The sequence below is a fragment of the Phaseolus vulgaris genome, chromosome 8 (genome assembly GCF_051622355.1).
Source record: "Phaseolus vulgaris cultivar YP4 chromosome 8, ASM5162235v1, whole genome shotgun sequence".
Classification (NCBI taxonomy): domain Eukaryota; kingdom Viridiplantae; phylum Streptophyta; class Magnoliopsida; order Fabales; family Fabaceae; genus Phaseolus; species Phaseolus vulgaris.
The window spans coordinates 2,584,013-2,606,864 of NC_143505.1; the positions used below are offsets into that span (position 1 = coordinate 2,584,013).

General features: G+C 33.9%; 3 protein-coding genes and 1 pseudogene across 4 annotated transcripts; 2 read left to right on the forward strand and 2 right to left on the reverse strand.

The window, feature by feature from the left end:
* Positions 1-1,183: 1,183 nt before the first annotated feature.
* On the forward strand, positions 1,184-4,099 carry LOC137826243 (receptor-like protein kinase FERONIA). Its single transcript, XM_090293884.1, has one exon. It carries the CDS (start codon positions 1,354-1,356, stop codon positions 3,949-3,951), a length of 2,598 nt encoding a protein of 865 aa, XP_090150010.1. The 5' UTR covers positions 1,184-1,353; the 3' UTR covers positions 3,952-4,099.
* A 5,067-nt stretch (positions 4,100-9,166) lies between these two features.
* LOC137823977 (receptor-like protein kinase FERONIA) lies at positions 9,167-12,293 on the reverse strand. Its single transcript, XM_068629379.2, has one exon. The coding sequence runs from the start codon at positions 11,916-11,918 to the stop codon at positions 9,324-9,326; it is 2,595 nt and encodes an 864-aa protein (XP_068485480.2). The 5' UTR covers positions 11,919-12,293; the 3' UTR covers positions 9,167-9,323.
* Positions 12,294-12,429: 136 nt separating this feature from the next.
* On the forward strand, positions 12,430-13,309 carry LOC150025345 (uncharacterized). Its single transcript, XM_090293887.1, has one exon. The coding sequence runs from the start codon at positions 12,521-12,523 to the stop codon at positions 12,881-12,883; it is 363 nt and encodes a 120-aa protein (XP_090150013.1). The 5' UTR covers positions 12,430-12,520; the 3' UTR covers positions 12,884-13,309.
* A 4,707-nt stretch (positions 13,310-18,016) lies between these two features.
* On the reverse strand, positions 18,017-20,906 carry LOC150025346 (receptor-like protein kinase FERONIA pseudogene; annotated as a pseudogene). The gene has a single exon (XR_016514833.1). The product of XR_016514833.1 is annotated as a receptor-like protein kinase FERONIA pseudogene (transcript).
* Positions 20,907-22,852: the final 1,946 nt, after the last annotated feature.

The following is a 22,852-nucleotide window of genomic DNA, read 5'->3' on the forward strand; positions in this document are numbered from 1 at the left end:
TTCTAGACCGACCTAGGTAAATTTAGAGGTTTTTAGAAACTCTAAGTTTACTTAGATTAGTGTTTTAGGTGCCAAAATTAATTTTAAGAAATATTACAATTAAAATTTCTAAAGCTAATTTTGACAAGAATTAAAATACTACTATACACTAAAATTTATAACATTAATATGCGTCTCTTAAATTACTTCAAATCCAGTTTCTCAAATTCTTAATCTAATCCAATCAAATTCTATCTCTAATACAAACAAAAAAGCTATCTATAAACCAGAGAACAATTACAATTTGAAAGGGAAGTACCAAAAGCCAATCCTACAGCTATAGCTCGTTCGTGCGGTCATAAATAGAGAAGTATTATGAGGCAAATCTACAATAAAAGGACGGTGGTGATATCTTAACACAGTAAACATTTATTTTACAATTTAATAAATTAATATTTAGTTATATTTAAATGGTTGTCAAGTACTGTGTTTTACTGTCCGGATGTGAAAGAAATCTTTTCCTAAAGGTACTCATTATCTCCTTAAAAAAATTATAATTTTACAACTCGAAGTTTATAAAATAATAGGCTTAAAAATAAATGTATATAATAAAAGATAAATTTGTAATTAAATGATATAAAAAGTATTAAAATAATAATATTAAAATTTGTAACGTAGTTATATATAAAATATTGAGGTTCTGCTTATATCATTACTCATATTCAGCATCATAAAAGCATTGCATCTCACGGGGCATAGTTGCAACAGAACCCTGAAATCTGGGTGTTATGTTGGTGATCCTAGCAACGTGCTGTTCTGATAATCCTGAAGCTGATACAATTCACCTTCTTCTATGGAGGAATGTGAACCTAAGCAAAATTTGTTTGCCACAGATAATGGATTAAGAAACCAATCCGAATATGTGAAAAGTTATTAAAATATTGTAAGAGTAAAGAATTATTCAGAAACATGTACGCCAAAAACAATTAAGAATTTTTTTATCTCTTCATATATTAAAATAGATAAATAATTATTAATGAAAAAATCTTTAGATTAATAAAATAATTAAAAATATTTTTGGAATGCTTATGAAAAAAAAATAAAAAAGGATTATTTATGATATCATTTTAATGTTTATGCGACATGAACCATACAAATTATTCCAGATATTTTTTGCGTGAAATTTTCCCATAGCCAGTCCAAAGAAAAGGAGAGAAAAAAAAGAAGCAAATTTAGACTCGTGGGTTGGCTGGGAAGACTTGAAGTCTCCCCTTACTTCTCCAAAAATAGTGAGGACCACCCTTTAAAAGCATTTGTTATCTTGTTTAAGCTCTTTGTTTAGGTACTGTGTGGTGGTTCCATTATAGCATATCCATGGACACAAGCTGCACACAAACTGCTTTAGGCACCATCCTCCTCCTCTTTCTGTTGTCGTGCCTTTCCATAGCAGATGTTATCTATCGTCCTCCTGATCTCTTCAGCATCAGCTGTGGCTCTTCCACAACCTTCTCCGACCTTGATACTCGGAATTGGATTCCAGACATCACATTCCTCTCTCAAAACCATAACTCAGTAGCTCGTTCTCCACTCATGCCATCTAGGACACAGGGTCTGTACGACCATGCTCGTCTCTCTCACTCCCTGTTCACCTATTCATTTCCTGTCACCCCAGGCCCTAAGTTCCTTCGCCTTTTCTTCTACTCCACCTCATACCCAAACTTTGATAGCTCCAAAGCCTTTTTCTCAGTCAAAGCAGGCCCATACACCCTCCTTCAACATTTCAATGCTTCCCTCAATGCAGATTCTCAAAATGACCGCACTCAATCCAACATCTTCAGAGAGTATTGCATAAACCTCCAAGAAGGACAAAAGCTCAACATCACCTTCATTCCAAGCACCACAGATTCCTATGCTTTCATCAATGGAATCGAGATTGTTTCAATGCCCCCTTATCTCTACTACACCAGTCCTGACGTGGACATCAATGGATTGCCCAAACCTGCTGGCCGCATGAACCCATTCCCCATTGAAAACAGCTTTGCTCTGGAGACAATGTACAGGTTAAGAGTTGCGGACCAACTTATTCCCCCGGCAGACGACACGGGTATGCTTAGGAGATGGGATGTTGATAAAATTTATTTAACCAGTCCGAGTGTACAATCTATTCATTTTAACAATACAATTAAGCTGAACTTCACTAAGGCTCCTAACTACACTGCACCAGACGATGTGTACCGATCCTTGAGGAATATGGGACGTAGTGGGTCTATGAACAAGGAGTTCAACCTCACATGGCAGCTTCCGGTTGATTTGGGTTTCACCTACTTGCTAATGTTACACTTTTGCCAGCTTAACCCGGAGATTATCAATCCTGGTGATCTCACCTTCTACATCTACATTCAGGACCGGCGGGTTGAAGAGTGGGCAGACGTCCTCAGTTGGAGCGATAATCAAAGGGGTGTACCAGTGGTTAGAAACTACACAGTTTTAATGCCCTCCAATCAGGACAAGGTAAATCTTTCACTTAAAATGCATCCTAACCCTAAAAGCTTGTGCTGGGACGCACAAATAAACGCAATTGAGCTCTTCAAAATCAACGACTCATCCGGTAATCTCGCTGGACCAAATCCATCCCCTTCTCCTAAAACCTCCGAGGTTTCTAATCAAATCCCAAATAAGAACAGCAGTGGCACCAGGAGACCCCTAATTCTCGCTGTCGCTGGTGCAGTTTTTGTTTTCGTTTTACTCTCCTTTATAGTCGTTTTCTTCGTCATCAAACGCAAGCATAGTGTTGCCATCGACAAGGGTTCCAACCAAAAAGACGAAACTTCTCGCGGGGTTGGCTCATCATCGCTACCAACCAACCTCTGCCGTCACTTCTCAATCGCAGAAATCAGGGCCGCCACAAACAACTTCGACGAACTCTTCGTCGTTGGAGTGGGAGGCTTCGGCAACGTGTACAAAGGCTACATCGACGACGGTTCAACACCTGTGGCAATCAAAAGGCTCAAATCGGATTCTCAGCAAGGTTTGAAAGAGTTCATGAACGAGATCGAAATGCTCTCTCAACTTCGTCATCTCCATCTTGTTTCTCTCATCGGTTACTGCTACGAGAGCAACGAGATGATACTCGTTTACCATTTCATGGATCGTGGAACCCTCCGTGACCATCTCTACGGAACCGATAACCCTCCGCTCTCATGGAATCAAAGGCTTCAGATATGCATCGGCGCCGCACGAGGACTGCACTATCTGCATACGGGTGCGAAACAGATGATCATTCACCGTGACGTGAAGAGCACAAACATCTTGTTGGATGAAAAATGGGTGGCGAAGGTTTCAGACTTCGGGTTATCTCGAATTGGGCCCACGGGTTCTTCAATGACCCATGTGAGCACTCAGGTGAAAGGCAGTATTGGGTATATGGATCCGGAGTATTACAAACGACAACGTTTGACGGAGAAGTCGGACGTTTACTCGTATGGGGTGGTGCTGTTGGAGGTATTGTGTGGGAGGCAGCCTTTGCTCCGAATGGTAGAGAAGCCACAGGTGTCACTTGTGGATTGGGCGAAGCATTGGTATGAGAAGGGGTCTCTGGGTGAGATTGTGGATCCAGCACTGAAGGGCCAGATAGCAGCTCATTGTTTGCGTAAATTTGGTGAGGTTGCATTGAGCTGTTTGGTTGAGGATGGGACTCAGCGACCTTCTATGAACGACGTGGTTGGGGTGTTGGAGTTTGTTCTGCAGCTTCAGCTTCAGGATAGTGCCCATGTCAATGCTGTGTTGGAAAGTGGTGGGGATTATGAAGACAGTGGTACTGAGAACATGTTTAGCAGTACCCATAGTAGTGTGCATGTTTCCGACTATAGTAATAGCAGTGGCCTGAACAGTGCAAGCTACGGGAGTAAGCAATCTGACAGGTTACTCCCAGAGCCTGTGTTCTCTGAGATTAAGGATCCGAAGGGACGCTGATCGAGGTACCGTGTTCAAGTTCAGGTGGAGTTTGGTATTTCACATAAGAAAAATGGTCGGAATGTTATATGTAATTAGTTATAATAACTATACTTACATGTGTACTTAATATTTGGAATAATGAAAGTTTGAGTTCTTCGTTAATAAATTCCTTGCCACCAAATACTTGCATATACTGCCATCAAGTCCGATAGGTTGAACCACTTATTTTTCTTTATTTGCTTAAATTAGTTATATATATTTACTTTTTTAAGTATTTTAATTCAGATCGTGAATTTACCTAAATTTAAAAAAATCTTGTTCTGAATAGATAAAAAATACTCAGTAGAGTTTATATTTGAACAAGTGAATGGGCATATGAAGTGACAGAATTATCTGTTTATGAAGTAGAGACGTGTGTGGCTAGTAAGCAGGCAGCAGTTGCTGACAATACACTATTTTTGTATCCTTCTCTAGCTCATGTAAGAAAAACGAATGATGAAGACTTATATGGGCGCATCCCATAATAACTTTATCAAGTCTTCTTTGCTAGTCTTCGCCATTGCTTTTTTCCTAGCTAGTTGAATGCATGGTCCTTATCTTCATTGGCTACATTTTCCTTTCTATATGTTGTCGTCTAGCATTCACACAACTCACAAGAAGATACTAGCTCAATAATTGGTGCTATAAGTCACAATGTTGAAGTTGAAAGAAAAGGTTTTAATTATTTACTACTTTATATTTTAAATTAGTTTTTATTAGTATTTTAAATATTAATTTAGAATTTAAAATATTAACACCTAAAATCTTAGTAGTTAATTCAGATACCAATTTAAAAATCATTTTATATATTTTTATTAATAATGAAAATCAATTTAGATACGAATAATTTTTTAATCTCTAAAATAGTATCTAATTTAGTCAATATAGTGGATAATTATCTTTTATTTATAAATTTAGTTGGTATTTAATGATTTTCTTGTAGCATCACATTTATAGTTTAGTTCCAAAAATGAAATTTTATCTTTAGTTTCTTATAACCAAAAGCAATTTGTAATTTGGAAATAAATGCTCAAAAGCTTAAATAACCCATTAATTTAATACCTATATATGCGCATGAATTTCATTAAATTAAAATTTAGAATATAAGAAAGTAATAAATTATTTTTTAAATAATAATGTACAATAAAATGTAATATTATTAAAGTTGACTTAACTTACTCTAATATGACACAAAATGTTAATTGTTTAAAAAAATTAAAGTGTAAAATTACGTAAGTTATGACTTATTTAAGTTAGTGTCAGGTAAACACTATATAATATATTTTGAATATTTATTTAAGTTAACATCAATAAAACTAACATTAATTTATATATCATAAATTTGTGTATTTTCACAAGAATAATAGAGATTATAGATTATTTTTAATCTAAAAATTTAAATTTAATGATAACAGATTTTCTTATTCACAATATTTTTTTCTCAATTTTCTAGAAAAATTTCATTTATTTACACTCATCTCTGTTATTTTCACTTATCTCTTTTATCCACGCTAATTTCTTTCACTCACACTCATCTTTATTTATATTCTTTTCTTTCATCTAAATCTATTTCTTTAATTAACAATCATTTTATTCATTTATCTTTTTCATCAACACTTATCTTCTTCATCAACTATGATTTTTAATATATTTTTTTATTTTATTTTTTTTGTTGAAAATTGAAGTGTTTTATGATTTTTTTTAAAAAAATTATTGTCACATTAGTGTCACCACACTGATGTAAATTAAATTAATATTAAAATTAAATTTTATTCAGCAACAACTTAATCAACACTAAATAAAATAATTTTTAAAAAAATTATATGAAGACACTAAAATATCTTAATTAAAATCAATTTAAAATTAGTAATGAAGGAAAAACTTCTATAATTTTAATTTTTTTTGTATGTATAATATAAATTTGACGTAATTGTAATATCGACTTTTATTTTTTAGAATCAATTTTTTAATTAATGATAAATGTGTGTTTTGTTGTACTGATTTGAATTGGTTTATCTAAATAAATAATTTAAAAAATTAAACAAATTAAGTAAAGTGTTGGTCTAGATAATTTTTCCATAAATATTTGTAAGAGAGAAAAAATAAGTAGTTTATAAATTAAAATTAGCGTATACATGAGTTAGAAACATGAGTTTTTGAGTAATGTTGAGGAGAGAATAATTGCATTTTTGTAAAAGAATATTGACAACATTGATAAACCTAATTTCAAGGAGAATAATTGCATTTTTCTCATAATAAGCCTAAATACTAACATCTTATTCGTATCTCAACTCTGAGATATTTGAAGATATATCTTCTTTCAACATATGTGGAGAACAATACATTATAACTGATTTAGTTATAGCTAACTAATTTATAAGATCCAAACTTATTTTTTAATATTTTTAACCAGTTATAACTAAAAGCCTACAAATAGAGATTGATTCATTATCCTCTATATTTATGCATTTATACATAATAACAAACTTTGTACTTAATCATTTATATTTTATAATTATATTTTCATGAATTCTGATTATATGTTTTCTTTTTCACTTTCACACATTAGTTGCATAATTTCTTAAATTGTTAATGTACTGGCCCGTAGTAGACGAGTCAGTCACTCGGTCTCCGTGACCGACCGATCGTGTAAAAATAAGTATTGTAATTATAGAGTGACACAATGAAATTTTTCTCTAATAAAAGTTATGGGTTCAAATTTAAAATAAATAAAAAATTAATATTTTTTCACAATTACTAGTGATATAAGAGTAATGAAATTAGTATTATAATATTTTATATTAAGTAATCATTATTAATTTATAAAAATTCAATAATTTTTTTCTTAATTATATTTTTATTCAAAGAAAAATAAATTTATCATATGATATTTTACATTAATAAATAATTATTTATAACATGTATAGTTTTTATTTTTAATAAAAATTTAGTGACAACTTAAAAATAGTCACAAGTAATATACAAATAGTGACAACTTAAAATATAGTCACAAGTAATACGCAAATAGTGACAACTTAAAATATAGTAACAACTAATAGTCAAATAGTGACAACTTAAAATATAGTCACAACTAATATACAAATAGTGACAACTTAAAATATAGTCACAACTAATATGCAAATAATGACAACTTAAAATATAATCACAACTAATATACAAATAGTAACTAATTTTATATATAACACTATTAATTGCATTATCACAAAATAAAAATAAAATTGACTTATGAAAAAGAAGATCATACATTTAAGTATAAAATAACATAAATTTAATAATTTTTTCGTAAGAATGAATTTATGACATATTAATATTGATACAAACAATGTGATAATTCTAAAGTGGTATAGTGGAAATAATGATTTTTTTTCATTAAAGGGTTTTGAGTTCAAATCTAAAGTAGAACAACTATTTTTTAACTTTTTGTGACAAATTAAAAAAATAGTCATAATTTTTATACTTATCACGGTTAAGTATATTATCATAAAATGAAAATAATGTTAGACATATTTTAACAGACAAATAATTAATAATTTATCATTGATAAAAATAATAATTAATTTATAAATATTTAATAAATTTATATTAATTATATTCTTATTATAAAAAAAATATTATATATTTTTTAGTAATTATTAATGATGTGTTCTTAATAATTATTGTGACATATCTTAATTTTGTCACTATTATGAATAGCATTTGTGACAAATAAAATGAGTAGTCACAAATAATAGATAAATAGTGACAAATTTTATCTTTATCACTAATTTTAATATACTTATTGTGATATTTTTTTAGTTTTGTCACTATTATAAGCAATATTAGTGACAATAAAAAAAATAGTCACAAATAATATATAAATAGTGACAAATCTTATATTTATCATTAACCTTTTGTCACTAAAACTAATTTTTCTTATAGTGAAAGTCTACTTCGTAATATGGTATCAGAGTCATTTCGAACATATCCTAACAAGTGTTTGTGTTGGGTTTATCATGTTGTCTGCTATCGGACCACCCATAATATATAGTTTCACGCACGAGTTAACAGTATCGGCGTGATGGATGTGTGTTGGAGATTCCACATCGACTAACTCAATCCCATAAAACTGGCTTAAGGGTTGAGGTTCGCATCCACTTATATACAATGAAATGTCCTAATCTCTAGTCGATGTAAGATCTCCACCAGATTTGAAAACTATCTTGTTTGAGACTCTCGAGACTATTGACAAAATATAATTTAGATGAATACTAAAATCAAAGAAGAAAAAAGTTTTTATATTAATTCTTTTACTATGAGTTGAGGAGCAAGACGAAGGTCTCAATCTTGATCATTATATCAAACTCCTTGTCTTGCAGCCCAACCCGCACCAGCCATGAAGAATATGCACCAAAGTAGAACTGCATTAGATGCAAGTAAATACATTATTCAATGATTAATTAATAATATGAAATTGTGTATGATATCACCATTTTTAATTTTCTTTAAGTTACTTATTCATTATTTAGCTAAATTTCCTTTGCAAAATTGTCATTCATTTTCAAGTTTCTTGCATGTTTTATTTTTATCTGTTAACTCAACGTATTTTTACCATCATAATCTCGAGTTATTTTATTTTACTGAAATTCCACATTTGCTTTTGATTTATAATATAAGAATGATTAACTTCTACTTACTTTTCAATCAAACGGTTAGTTTCTTAGTTATAATTACTAATGTAAAAAGAACTACTTACATTATAATAGAAATATTGTAATTTTGTGAAACTTTTCTAACGTTACAACTCTTAATATTATTATTTTAATAGTTTTTCATATCATTTAATTATAAAAAAAACTCAAACTTTCTTCCATATATATATAAGTAAATCACAATCACATCCTGACTTTTTTTTTTTAAATTACACATTAATTACATCTGTTTTCTTCATCGTTACAGTATTTTTTATCAAGGTAAATGCAATATATTTAAAGGAAAATGATGGTTTGACATTCATTCTTACACTTTACACCCCAAAATATCAATATTTTAATTTTTTTAATTTTAAAAATTATTTTAACATTTTATATTTTGTCTAATATTTCATTAAAGACATTTTCTTATTTTTAAATTTTTTTTATTATAAATATTAATATTTTAATGTAGGTATAAATTGGAGCGGGTGTCATATTTAAAAGAAACAAGAGACTTGAGTGAAGTTTTAAAGGCACATATTCGAATGTAATTTTTAAAAAAATAAAATTCAAATGAATCTAATTTACTTTTCTTTATTCCAACTATTATTTCTTTTTCTTATGATACACCAAACTCCACCAGAACTTGAATAACCTCAATCAGCGTCCCTTTGGATCCTTAATCTCAGAGAAAACAAGCTCTGAGACCAAGCTGTCAGATGCCTTACTCCCGTAGGTTGTACCGTTGAATCCACTGCTGTTACTATAGTCTGAAGCATGCACACTAGTATGGGTGCTGCTAAACATGTCCTCAGTAGAACTGTCTTCATAATCCCCACCACTTTCCAACACTGCATTCACATTAGCACTATTCTGAAGCTGAAGTCGCAGAACAAACTCCAACACCCCAACCACGTCGTTCATGGAAGGTCGCTGAGTCCCATCCTCAAGCAAACAGCTCAACGCAACCTCACCAAATTTGCGCAAACAGTGAGGTGCTATCTGCCCCTTCAGTGCTGGATCCACAATGTCACCCAGAGACCCCTTCTCATACCAATGCTTCGCCCAATCCACAAGTGAGACCTGTGGCTTCTCTACCATTCGGAGCAAAGGCTGCCTCCCACACAATACCTCCAACAGCACCACCCCATACGAGTAAACGTCCGACTTCTCCGTCAAACGCTGTCGTTTGTAATACTCCGGATCCAAATACCCAATACTGCCTTTCACCTGAGTGCTCACATGGGTCATTAAAGAACCCATGGGCCCAATTCGAGATAACCCGAAGTCTGAAACCTTCGCCACCCATTTTTCATCCAACAAGATGTTAGTGCTCTTCACGTCACGGTGAATGATCATTTGTTTCGCACCTGTATGCAGATAATGCAGTCCTCGTGCGGCGCCGATGCATATCTGAAGCCTTTGATTCCATGAGAGCGGAGGGTTATCGGTTCCGTAGAGATGATCACGGAGGGTTCCACGATCCATGAAATGGTAAACGAGTATCATCTCGTTGCTCTCGTAGCAGTAACCGATGAGGGAAACAAGATGGACATGACGAAGTTTAGAGAGCATTTCGATCTCGTTCATGAACTCGTTCAGACCTTGCTGAGAACCCGGTTTGAGCCTTTTGATAGCGACAGGTGTTGAGCCGTCGTCGATGTAGCCTTTGTACACGTCGCCGAAGCCTCCCGCTCCAATGACGAAGAGTTTGTCGAAGTTATTTGTGGCGGCTCTGATTTCTGCGATTGAGAAATGACGGCAGAGGTTGGTTGGCAGCGATGATGATGAGCCTCCCCCGCGAGAAGTTCCATCTTTTTGGTTTTTGTAAACGACAACGTTCTGCTTGCATTTGGTGATGAAAAAAGCGACTACAAAGGAGAGTAAAACGACAGCAGAAACTGCACCTGCGATGGCTGCAATTAGGGGTCTGGTAGTGCCGCTACCTTTCTGCTCTGGTATTTGCTTATCGAGGGTTTTTGGAAGAGGATCTGGGTTGGGTTCAGCGAGACTACCTGTTGTGTCGTTGATTTTGAAGAGTTCAATTGCATTAAGTTGTGCATCCTGGATGAAGCTTTTAGGATGAGGATGCATTTCCAGTGAAAGATATACCTTTTCCCTATTCCCTGGAATGTAAACTGCGTAGTCTTTAACCACTGGTACACCCTTCTGGTTGTCGCTCCACATGAGAATGTCTGCACCTCCTTCAGCCATCAGTTGCTGAATGAAGATGTAGAATATTTGGTTTCCAGGGTCTTGAACCTCCGGGTTGAGCTGACAAAAGTGTAACCTTAGCAAGTAGAAGAAACCAGAATAAACCGGAAACTGCCATGTCAGGTTCTTAAAGGGATTCAATCCAATATTCCTTACGGTTCGGTATACTTGGTCTGGTGCCGTGTAGTTAGGAGTCTTAACGAAGCTGAGACTAGTTTTCTTGATAAAATCAACAGATGTTCCACTGTCAGTAATTAGGTATTTATCATCCGTATCCCAGGCCCTGAGCATGCCAGTGTCCTGCGAGGGGGAGATTTGTGCTCCTCCAACATTCAACCGGTGCTTCGTCTCCAGAGAAACGTTGTTTGTAATGATATATACTTGGTTCATTTGACCAACAAGTTGTGGCAATCCAATGAAGTCGTCAAGAACGGTGTAGTTAGGGTTGGAGTAGTAGAGATAAGAGGGCATTGAAACAATCTCGATTCCATTGATGAAAGCGTACGAATCCGTGGTGGTTGGAGTGAAGGTTATGTTGAGGCTCTCACCATGTTGGAGGTAGATGCAATACTCTCTGAACAAGGTGTCGTGGTGGCCAGGGTCGTCATCAGTATCAGCATAGAGGGAAGCATTGAAATGTTGAAGGAGGGTGTATGGGCCTGCTTTGACTGAGAAATAGGCTTTGGAGCGGTCAAAAATTTGGTAAGAAGTTGAGTAGAAGAAGAGACGAAGGAAGAAGGGGCCTTGTGTGGTGACGGGGAAGGAGTAGGTGAATTGGGAATAAGAGAGGCGAGCATAAGTGTAAGGGCCCTGTGTTGTTGATTGTATCTGTGCAGGAGCAGCAACTGAGTCCTTGCTTTCGGAGAGGAATTTGGTATTGCTATCTCCAGTCCAGTTCCGACCATCGACACTGAAGTTTATGTCGGAGCCACAGTTTACGGTGAAATGCTCAACGGGACGGTAAATAACCTCTGCTGTGGAAAGGTAAGGGTGGCACAACAAGAGGAGGAAGAGGATGGTCGCCATGCAAGTTGTGTCCATTGATAAACTGTAAGGGAAGCTCACACAGACCTCAAACACTAGAAATGGAGGAATTAACTTGTTTATTAATCAGATTTCTGTATATTATTCTCTGAGCAAGCATATAAGACTTTAATGCACCGGGTTCCATCGCTATATGTATTTATTATTATTTGTGGAAATTTCAGCCTCCGCAAAAATATCTTGAGTGATTTTTGTTTATGTTTTTAAAAAATCAACATTAAAGATGATATGTTATAAATAGTCATTTTAACATTTTTATTTTTATATTAACATTTTAAATTATTTGATGAGTTTAAGGACATGTTGTTCTGTAAATGTTTTTATAGGAAATCACTGCATTGTATTAAGAAAAGATGAATGAATATAGTTGATCTCCCAAGATTCTGGCAATTGAAAACTGAACTGCTGATTCCAAAAATGGTCCTAACAGTGTTATGCCCCACTGCACATGGGAAGGAGGAATTATTGAGGTGGAGAGTTAGGTTAGAAAGTGTTATTGTTTTGCAACTGCCACCATAATGTAGTGCAGCTGTAATCTTGGAAGTGGTATATGTATATATTAAAGGTGGATAGTGGATGTCCATTGGTGTGTAGAAGTGATGAGCAGCATGAAGAAGCTATCATCAACCCCTTTCTTGATATGGGTTATGGTGACTACGCTGCATGCACATCTTAGCATTGCAGCTGTGTCCAACTCCAATGACTCCACCCCTCTGTGTGATGGCTCCCTACAAGACTGTCTCATCGTCCATCAATTGGACTCAGAATTTCCCACTATCACCACTACAATGTTTGCTAAATCCAGTTTAGTGACCCCTAGAAATGTTTTTGATCAGAGTAAGCCAGCCATCCATTGTAGGATCATTAATGGTTATCGTTTCTGTTCGGCCTTACAAGCACCAGATCGGGTTAAAAATAATCCAGAAACGTGTTCGCCCTACAAAAGGAATTGCCCAAGATGAATATCTAAGATTTGTGATGTTGTTGGTCATGCTATATATGTATGTATTCTCATGCTTTGGCTTCTTCACTCTACTGTTATAAATGTCTGATTAGTTAGCATGTTTTTGTTATTGCAAGAATAAGTTCAAGGGACAACTTTCAGGGAAGATAGACATTAGGAACATATCTGTGAGCTTTTCTGTATTTAAAAAATATAGTTTCACAAACCATAGAGCTATATGCAACGTGGATGTAATGAGTTTAAAAAATAAATATATATAATAAATAATAAATTTAGAATTAAATAATATAAAAAAATATTAAAATAATAATATTGTAAACTGTAAAGTCGTTGTATAAAATGTGGATTGCAAATGTATGATTACTTTCTCAGGTTATTGAAGTGAGTGTGTGTCTATATTATAAAATATGGGCTGCTGTTCTAACTTCTATCTCTCAATCTCTTGGAGAATAAGTTTAATTAATAGTGAATATTTATACAAGGAAATCTATGAATTAATTTAACTTTAAAAAATTGATTTATTTTATTTTTATTTGATTTTATGTGTGTTGTTCTGGATTTTAAAATTCATAAAAAATATTTATTTAAAATATGACAATTGAAAAGAAAAAATAAAGAAAATGTATATTGAAAATAGGATGTGTAAAGTAAGTAATACACAAATTTATTTAGAATGACACTCCAATTTAATTTATGACAATCAATTTGCAGCACATAAATATGTTTAAAAAAAATAAAATATAGGAGAGTTAAACCAAACACGATTTACATATTATGGATACAAATTGTTATTCAAAAGTTTATTTTGAAAATTTTATAAAATATTGCGTACGGAATTTTTGTTGGAAATCATTAAATCAAACATAATTTTTATTTTTCAGAAACACGATATAAGAATTCAAGCAAAAAGCCTTATATTTAAATGAAATTTATATTTAAAAATAAAAATAGAAAAAAATAGACTATATGTTTTCTCAAATAAAAAATTATATTAAAAAATACAAATAGAGATTGAAAAAAACACAAGTAACATTTTGTCTTTTCACTCTCGTACCATTTTCTTTTCCAACATGTTCAATTCTACTATATGAGCCTCAAAATTATGTAAAATATCTTTATAAAAAAAATAGATCAATAATAATAAATTTAAAAAAAAATATATGAGAAAAAATATTTTTTCTATTGAAATTAGGAATAGAGAGTCGTAATATATATAACATGTTTATAATATGTCTAACATGTATAAAAGAATACTAAGTAATAAATTTTGAGTATGAAAGTTTTTGCAATATTTAATAAATGACTATGTTTCTTTTTTTTCAAACTTTTTTTTTATCAGTAAAAATAAATAAATAAATATGAATCATTTAAAGAATGATCTAATCTGTATGCATACCAACTGTCATAACCTTGCCAGAACCAACCAACACAAAATCAACCAAAGCACCTAAAACATAACACTACCACCAAACCTTCAAACACAACCAAATACTAACAGAGATTTTAAATTGACATCAAACACATCAACGGATCAAAACACCAATCAGAAAAGGAAACACAACACAGAATAAGAAGTAATCCAAGACCATGTCTTTAATTGAGCCAAAGAAAAGATTTCAAAATGATCAATCGTTCCATCCTTAAAAATGTAATTATTTTTGTGCTTCCAAATCTCGTTAATGATTGCAACCCAAACGCTTCCCCTAGAGGTGTTTACATAGCCTAGAACATTGCACAAGATAAAGTGTAAGCCAAGCATAACACTGACTCCAAATTAACCAAGCTATATATGCATTCAAAAAACAAGTGCCTTGTAGTCTCAACTTCATCCCTACACAAACAATAGAAGGAACAATCAACTATAACCCCACGTCTAACCAAATTAACCTTAGAAGCAATCGAATTACCCAAAAATCGAAAGAGAGCAGAAGGTAACGCTTTAATGTTCCAAAAATCTTCGAACAATGATGAACTTTTACTGATGCAAGACTTCCTTAAAATATTGTAGGCCGAACGGACCAAGTACCCCAAATCTGCTTCATCCTTCTACACCCAACTAACTTCCTTGCCCAAGACAAGACACGAGCTTTGAAGCTTCTGCATAAGCTGAAATTCCTGATCCTTTTCCCAATCAAACAAGCATCTTCTCCACTTAAGAGCCCAATTTCAAGAGTTGGAGGTCCACTCCCCAAAAGAATCCAAGCAAGCTTCATTGCTAATACTTAAATATAACAATCTTGGAAACCTACTCTTCAAAGCTTCAGAACCCAACCACACATCATCCCAAAACAAAATATTGTTTCCATTACCAATTGTCCACACAAGGCACCCCTCAAAATACCTACCCCACTCCTCCATCCTCCAAACCCCTTTCAGATCTCTCCTCCACAAAGACTTAGTGTAAGAACTTTTATCCTCTCTTAGACTCCTCCAATATTTAGATTCAATAACCTCTTTCCAAAGCCCTCCCTTTTCGAAACCCAAACGTCAAATTCTTTTCCCCAACAAAGCCACATTGAATAACTGTAGATCCAAAAGACTAAGACCACCAGCTTTCTGAGGCTCACAAACCTTTTTCTAAGAAACCCAAGCTATTTTCTTCCTAGCCGACCCCCAACCCCACAAAAAATTCCTCTGTAAATTCACAATTTCCTTCAACACCGAAGAAGGCAACATAAACAAAGAAACGTAAAGCAGAGGAATGGAAGAAAGAACAAACTTAATCAAACAAACTCTCTCTGCCAGTGACAGGAATTTGGAACAAGACCAACTCATTAGATCCATTTTTTATTCAAAAGTCTCTCCTATCTTTAAAAATGTTATGAGTAAAGTTAGGCATGTTCAAGATAAGGGGACCTGGATTCCACCATTTTTTCGAGCAACACCTTGGACCAACATTGGAGTTCTACAGAATTCCAAAACAACAGTGTCATTGCTGAGGCGAATTGGGCTATTAAGAAGGGAGCCTCAACCTACTATGGTGGTTACATTTCTAAAGCTTAAGAAAGATTCAAGCAAAACACTAAATACATAAATAATTAAAATATTAATATTTTTTTGTCACAGTTGTACACGGACATCCATATGAGAAATGATAATTTCACAATTATGAGAGTTATATACAACTTTTGATGTGATGAATTTAAATATAAATATATATATAATATAAAATAAATTTGTAATTAAATAATATAAAAATATTAAAATAATAATATTAAAAAATTTATTCAATAAAAAATAAATATGGTTTCTCAATATATAACTACCAATCCATATAATATGCCGACCCTTATGTAAGTGGATGAAAAGACAAAATCGAACGTCTCGTCATTACTCCAATATCGCAATTACATGTAACCCCACAACACATGTGAAAAAGGAAAAAAAAAAAAATTGAAACTGCGGATGCAGTGATAAGATTTATAGATAGAGTGGAGCTTCATGTTGGGATATACCTCTCTATCTTGTGTTTTTGTTGCAGAGGAACCCAAATGAAGAGAGCACACATATCTGGTGTGATGTGGTTGCTGATATTTTTTATCCAGCCATATCTCAGTATTTCAGATCCTGCCAAGACCAATGACACCACTTCTGTTTGCGATGGCTCCCTACAGAAGCGCCTCAACGCCCGCCACTTGGACACAGAGTTCCCCACCGTCATCAGCTCTCACTTCGCCAGAATGCTTGCTCATGTCGACACTAAGATCACTAATACGCTCAATCCTAGAGCCTCCTCCTGTCCCATCCAAGGTAACCGCTATAAGGATTGTTATGCTCCTACCAAACCAGGTAATGTTAAACTAGGTTGTCGTGCTATCTACCAAAGAGATTGCTGAATAGCTTCCAAATTTGGTGTCAAGCTGTTTTCTGTTTTGCTTCCTCCATTTCCCTACTTCTTCCATGTACTACTTCTGTGTGGAGATTGTAAACTTATCAGTGTCTGTCTATATATACGCATCCTTTCTTAACTATGAATTCCTCTTCTAACTTCTATCTCTCAATATCTGTGCAAGGATAATTTTAATCCTAAATATTTGCACGAGGAAGTGTATGAATCAATTTAACTTCAAAAAAATTTGACTCATTTTATTTTTATTTTCTTTCTATGTGTGTTGTAAATACGACAATTGAAAAGAAAAAGAAATAAAGAAAATGTATACCGAAAATAGGATGTTTAAAGTAAGTAATACACAAATTATCTAGAATGACACTCCCATTTGTGACAATCAATTTGCAGCACATAAAATGTCTTAAAAAGAAAATAAAGAAAATAATAATAAAAAAGACAGGAGAAACACTATCCACATCTTATATGTGGATAAAAGAAAATTTTTTATTCAAAAGTTTATTTTGAAAATTTTAAATGCTTCCGGAATTTTTTTTTATCGAAAATCATTAAATCGAACATAATTTTTTTTTCAAAAACAGGATATAAGAATTCAAGCTAAACTAACCGTGTCACTCTCTAAGCTTTAAAAACACGTTCCACTTTTGAAAGTTGGCACAGGTATCAGTATAAGATATAGCTTATCTATTTTTAACTTAAATTATTATTATGAATAAATTATAATATTAAAATTTAAATTAATTCATATTTTATCTGAACCATAATAATTATTATTATTATGAAAATAATTTAATTTAATATTATGGCTATGTTCTTATCCTAAAATCATCGTGTTTTAACAAATTTATTATTTTAAAAAAATAAAGCATTGTTATAATGATCATATTATTTTTAAAATTATATCAAATTATATATTTTTATATTTTAAATTGATTTAATTCATTGAAATATAATAAAATTATTTTAATTTATTTAACTATATGTCTAGTTTCGACATATGAACGTATTTCTTCTGTTATGATGGTGGTAGTAACGTCTACATCGTGATTATGATCTTAACCAACCTACGCCTCTCTTTTATATATATATATATATATATATATATATATATATATATATATATATATTATTTTATTTTATTTTTTATTTTTTCTTATTACGTGTTTCTTTTTATGGTAGATACTATATTCAATGACAAGTTTTCTTTATATCATTCAAGTATTTAAAAAATACTATCATAATATTAATAGATTTGTTGATAAATATTTTAAGAATAATATCAATTGTAATTTCTAACATATAAAAAATTTCCATTAATGATAAATATAAATATTAGAGACGTACTTAACATGAAGTATTGTTAACAATTATTAATTTTTTGTGACCACATCACATTTAGTCTCAGAACCATAATTTAAATAGGAAAAATGTTTTCTCTTGATCATATCACGATGTATATTGGAACTGGGAGTGAATTTGAATAGTGGTTGAAGCTCATCGTCCCTTTGGATCCTTAATCTCTGAGAAAACATCATCAGGGATGAACACAGAAGATTCCTTGCTCATCCAGCTGCTATTATCTCCATCGCTAGTTGAGGTGCTCTTACTATAATCTCCACCATGTTGGCTACACTCACCACTGCTCGATACCTCCTCACCAACAACACTATTCTGAAGCAGCAGAACCAACTCCAGCATCCCAATCACGTCTTTAATGGAGGGCCTCTCGGTCCCATCCTCCTGCAAGCAGCTCAGTGCAATCTCACCAAATTTGTGCAAACAGTGAGCTGCTATGTGGCCCTTCAATGAAGGATCCACAATCTCACACAGACATCCCTTCTCACAGCAATGCTTCGCCCATTTAACAACTGAGATCCGTTGCTTCTCCTCCCAGTGGACCAGAGGTTGTCTCCCACACAATACCTCCAAGAGCACTACACCAAACGAGTACACGTCAGACTTCTCCGTCAAACGCTGTCGTTTGTAGTACTCCGGGTCTAGGTATCCTATGCTACCTTTCACCTGAGTGTTCACATGACTCATCGAAATACCTGTGGGCCCAATTCTGGATAAACCGAAGTCTGAAACCTTCGCCACCCATTTTTCATCCAACAAGATATTGCTGCTCTTCACGTCACGGTGAATGATCACCTGCTTCACACCCGTATGCAGATAGTGCAGTCCTCGTGCGGCGCCGATGCATATCTGAAGCCTTTGATTCCATGAGAGCGGAGGGTTATCGGTTCCGTAGAGATGATCACGGAGGGTTCCACGATCCATTAAGTCGTAAACGAGTATCATCTCGTTGCTCTCGTAGCAGTAACCGATGAGGGAAACAAGATGGACATGACGAAGTTTAGAGAGCATTTCGATCTCGTTCATGAACTCGTTCAGACCTTGCTGAGAACCCGGTTTGAGCCTTTTGATAGCGACAGGTGTTGAGCCGTCGTCGATGTAGCCTTTGTACACGTCGCCGAAGCCTCCCACTCCAACGACGAAGAGTTCGTCGAAGTTATTGGTGGCGGCTATGATTTCTGAGATTGAGAAGTGACGACAAAGGTTGCTTGGAAGCGATGATGAGCCACCCTCGCGAGTAGTTCCGTGCTTTTTACTTTCAACGGCGATGTTCTTCTTGCGTTTGACGAGGAAGAAAGCGACAATAAATAAAGTGAGCAAAAGGACGCCGAAAACTGCCCCCGTCACAGCGGGAAGAGTTTTCTTGGAGACTCCGCTTTTCTTGTTTGAGCCTTGATGGGTAACCACTGCGGGTTGTGTAAGAGGGTCGGGATTTGGTCCCGCAAGACTACCTTTATAATTGCTGATTTTGAAGATTTCAATTGCATTTATTTGTGTGTCCGGGACCATGCTTCTAGGGTGAGGATGCATTTTTAGTGAAAGATTAACTTTTTTGGGATTCTCTGAGATGATAACTACATACTCTCTAACCACGGGCACACCCCAGTTTTTGGTCCACAAGAAAACGTCTGCCCAATCGGTAGCCAACTGGTCTTGTATGAAGATGGAGAATATCAGGAAACCAGCCTCGTTAAATCTGGGGTTAAGCTCACAAAAGTATAACCTTAGGAAGTAGGTGAATCCGGAATCAACGGTAAAGTGCCAAGTGATGTTGTTCTTGATGTTGTTAGAGCCATTCGTTCCCATATTCCTTACAGATCGGAACACTTGGTCTGGTGCCGTGTAGTTAGGAGTCTTCTTAGTGAAGCTCAGATTAGTTGTAGCCTTATACTCAAAAGATTCTTCACTTTGAGTAATTAGGTACTTGCTATCGGCATCCCAAGTCCTGAGCATACCAGTGTCCCCAGAGGAGGAGATTGTATGGTCACCAGCTTTTAACCTGTACATGGTCTCGAGAGCAAACTTGTTCTCAATCACATACGGGGTCGTGGTGCCAACATATTGAGGCTGCTCCGTGTAGTCTTCATCAGGATCGGTGTAGTAGAGATAAGGGGGCATCGAAACAATCTCGATCCCGTTGATGAAAGCGTAGGAATCTGTGGTGTTAGGAATGAAGGTTATGTTGAGGTTCTCAGCGTCTTGGAGGTTAATGCAATACTCTCTGAACAAGATATCTGAGTGGCTAGGGTCATCATCAGCATCGGCGTTGAGGGAGGCATTGAAACCTTGAAGGAGGGTATAGGGGCCTGCTTTGACTGAGAAACAGGCTTGGGAGCGGTTGAAGTTTTGGTATGAAGTTGAGTAGAAGAAGAGACGAATGAACTTGGGGCCTGGTGTGAGAGGGAATGAGTAAGTGAACGGGGAGTGAGAGAGACGAGCATAGGTGTAAGGACCCTGTAGGGTAGATGGTGTGAGTGAAGGAGCAGCAACTGAGAGATGGGTGGTTGGGGAGAGGAAGTGGATGTCTGCAGTCCAATTCCGAGTGTCGAGAGTGGAGAAGTTGGTGGAAGAGCCGCAGCTGATGCTGAAGAGCTCAGTGGGATCATAAATATCTTCTGCTATGGAAATAAAAGAGAAGCACCATAACTGCAAGAGAAGAAGAATGGTTCCTGAAGCACTTTGCCTGCAAGTAGTGTCCATCCTCTAAACAAAGAGAGCTCAACTCAAACACCATAAATCAAGCAATGAATTTATCAAGATTTCTCAAACTACTAGCGCTGAACATTTCGTGTGTACTTTTTCTAAGCAAGTGGGACATTTCAAGTCTTACCGTCTATGCATATGGTTGGTTTGGCAGAAAGAATTTCATTAGAAGAAAATGATTTTATTCATTTTAAATATTTTATTTATTTATTGTCATTTAATAATATTTTTTAATAATTTATCACTATTATTAGGTGTAGCAATGCTTTTATTTACAAAACTCTGCAAGTTACAAATCAATGATGCTTTTATAAAATATTATATAGTTTTATATATTCTTATCTATCTTTGTTAATATGCGTAATTTTTATTATGATCAAAATAATGAGAAAATCTTTAAAATTATTAATGATGCAAATAAATTTTATGTATTGAAAAAATTGTTTTAAAAATTGAATTTCAAAAAAAAATGTTTTCTCTTTATTCCAAATATATTTTCTCATTAAAGTGATATTTATTTATTTATAAGGAGAACGAAGTTTGTGTTTTCACTTCTCTTATGAAGAGAAAGACTAAGTCAATAAGACTAAGATTAAGGTAGTCCTCAGTCCATATTCTCCCTCCCTTCACAACCAGAGACTAAAAGTGTCAATTGATCACTGTAAGCCTGAAAAACACGTTCCCAGTTTTGAGGTTAGCATTGACTTGGACCCATATCTCATTTCTGTCCACTGTTGATGCCACATGTATTAGTATAAGATAGCTTATTTAGTTTTAACTTAAATTATTATTATGGATAACTTATAATATTAAAATTTAAATTAATTCATATTTTATCTGAACCATAATTATTATTATTATGCAAATAATTTAATTCATATTATGGCTATGTTATTATACTAAAATCATCGTGTTTTAACAAGCTTATTAATTATTTTAAAAAACATACAATTGTTATAATGGTCAAATTATATAGTTTTTATATTTTAAATTGGTTTAATTCATTAAAAATAATAAAATATTTTAACTAATTTCGCTACAAAAAAAAATATGTTTATTAGGATAGGTAAAAAAAGGTACACTAGCCATAATAAACAGACGCAAAAGTGTAATTAACATTAAAATTTGGAAGCTAATATGATGAATGTAAAAATAGTGGTCGTGCTTAGGATACAAGTGGTATGTTTTTTTTGTGTATGCCTAGTTTAGTGGGTATGAAGTCAAAACCAATTGGGTTTGGCTGACTATACACCATGTTTAGTGGGTGGACTTAATCATTGTACACAGTTGAAGCGCAGGTGAACATTGTTTCCTGGCTTCAAGTGGGAGATTGTTGGGTATGAAGCCATAACCAATTGGGTTTGACTGACTAGGCACCATGTTTAGTGGGTGGGCTTAATAAGTGTCTCTTTCATAATCTATATTTAAAGAGATCATTGTACTTGTAATTGAGGTACATGATAGAATGAAAACCTAATAGTTGTCCGTGTGAATGTAGGTTGCACTTGACGACCGAATCACGTTGTTTACGACCGAATCACGTTGTTTATTTTCTGCAGTCGATTTGTGATTTATTTTCTAGAATCGATTTGTGATTTTGTGTTTTGGTTCTCCGAGCCTGTATTTTTCGCATCAATGAGAAGGCTTGACATGAAGCTGAATTAGATTTCATTGGAAGTGGAAACTCTATGTTAACATCCTAGATATGAAGTATAGAAATATGGCATTCGAGAGAAAAGTAAAGGGAACCTTCTTAGTTTTTAGTTTTTTTATTGCTTTTTACTATCAACTTCTTTCCTAATAAAAAGTAACTCTATTACGCGGTATATCATTTTTTTAATCATAACTATCACTTATGTGTTTTTCATCATACTATGTGGAGTATTAGCTTAACTAATGTAAAGATATTTAAAACACGAACAAAATAAGGATAAAACACATTTCACAAATATTTAAAAATAAAAAATATATGTGAAATTATATGTATAATTTAATTATATTTTTAATTCTAGAGTTGAAGATAAATTCAATTTTGTCTCTCAAATTAATAAAAAATATTCC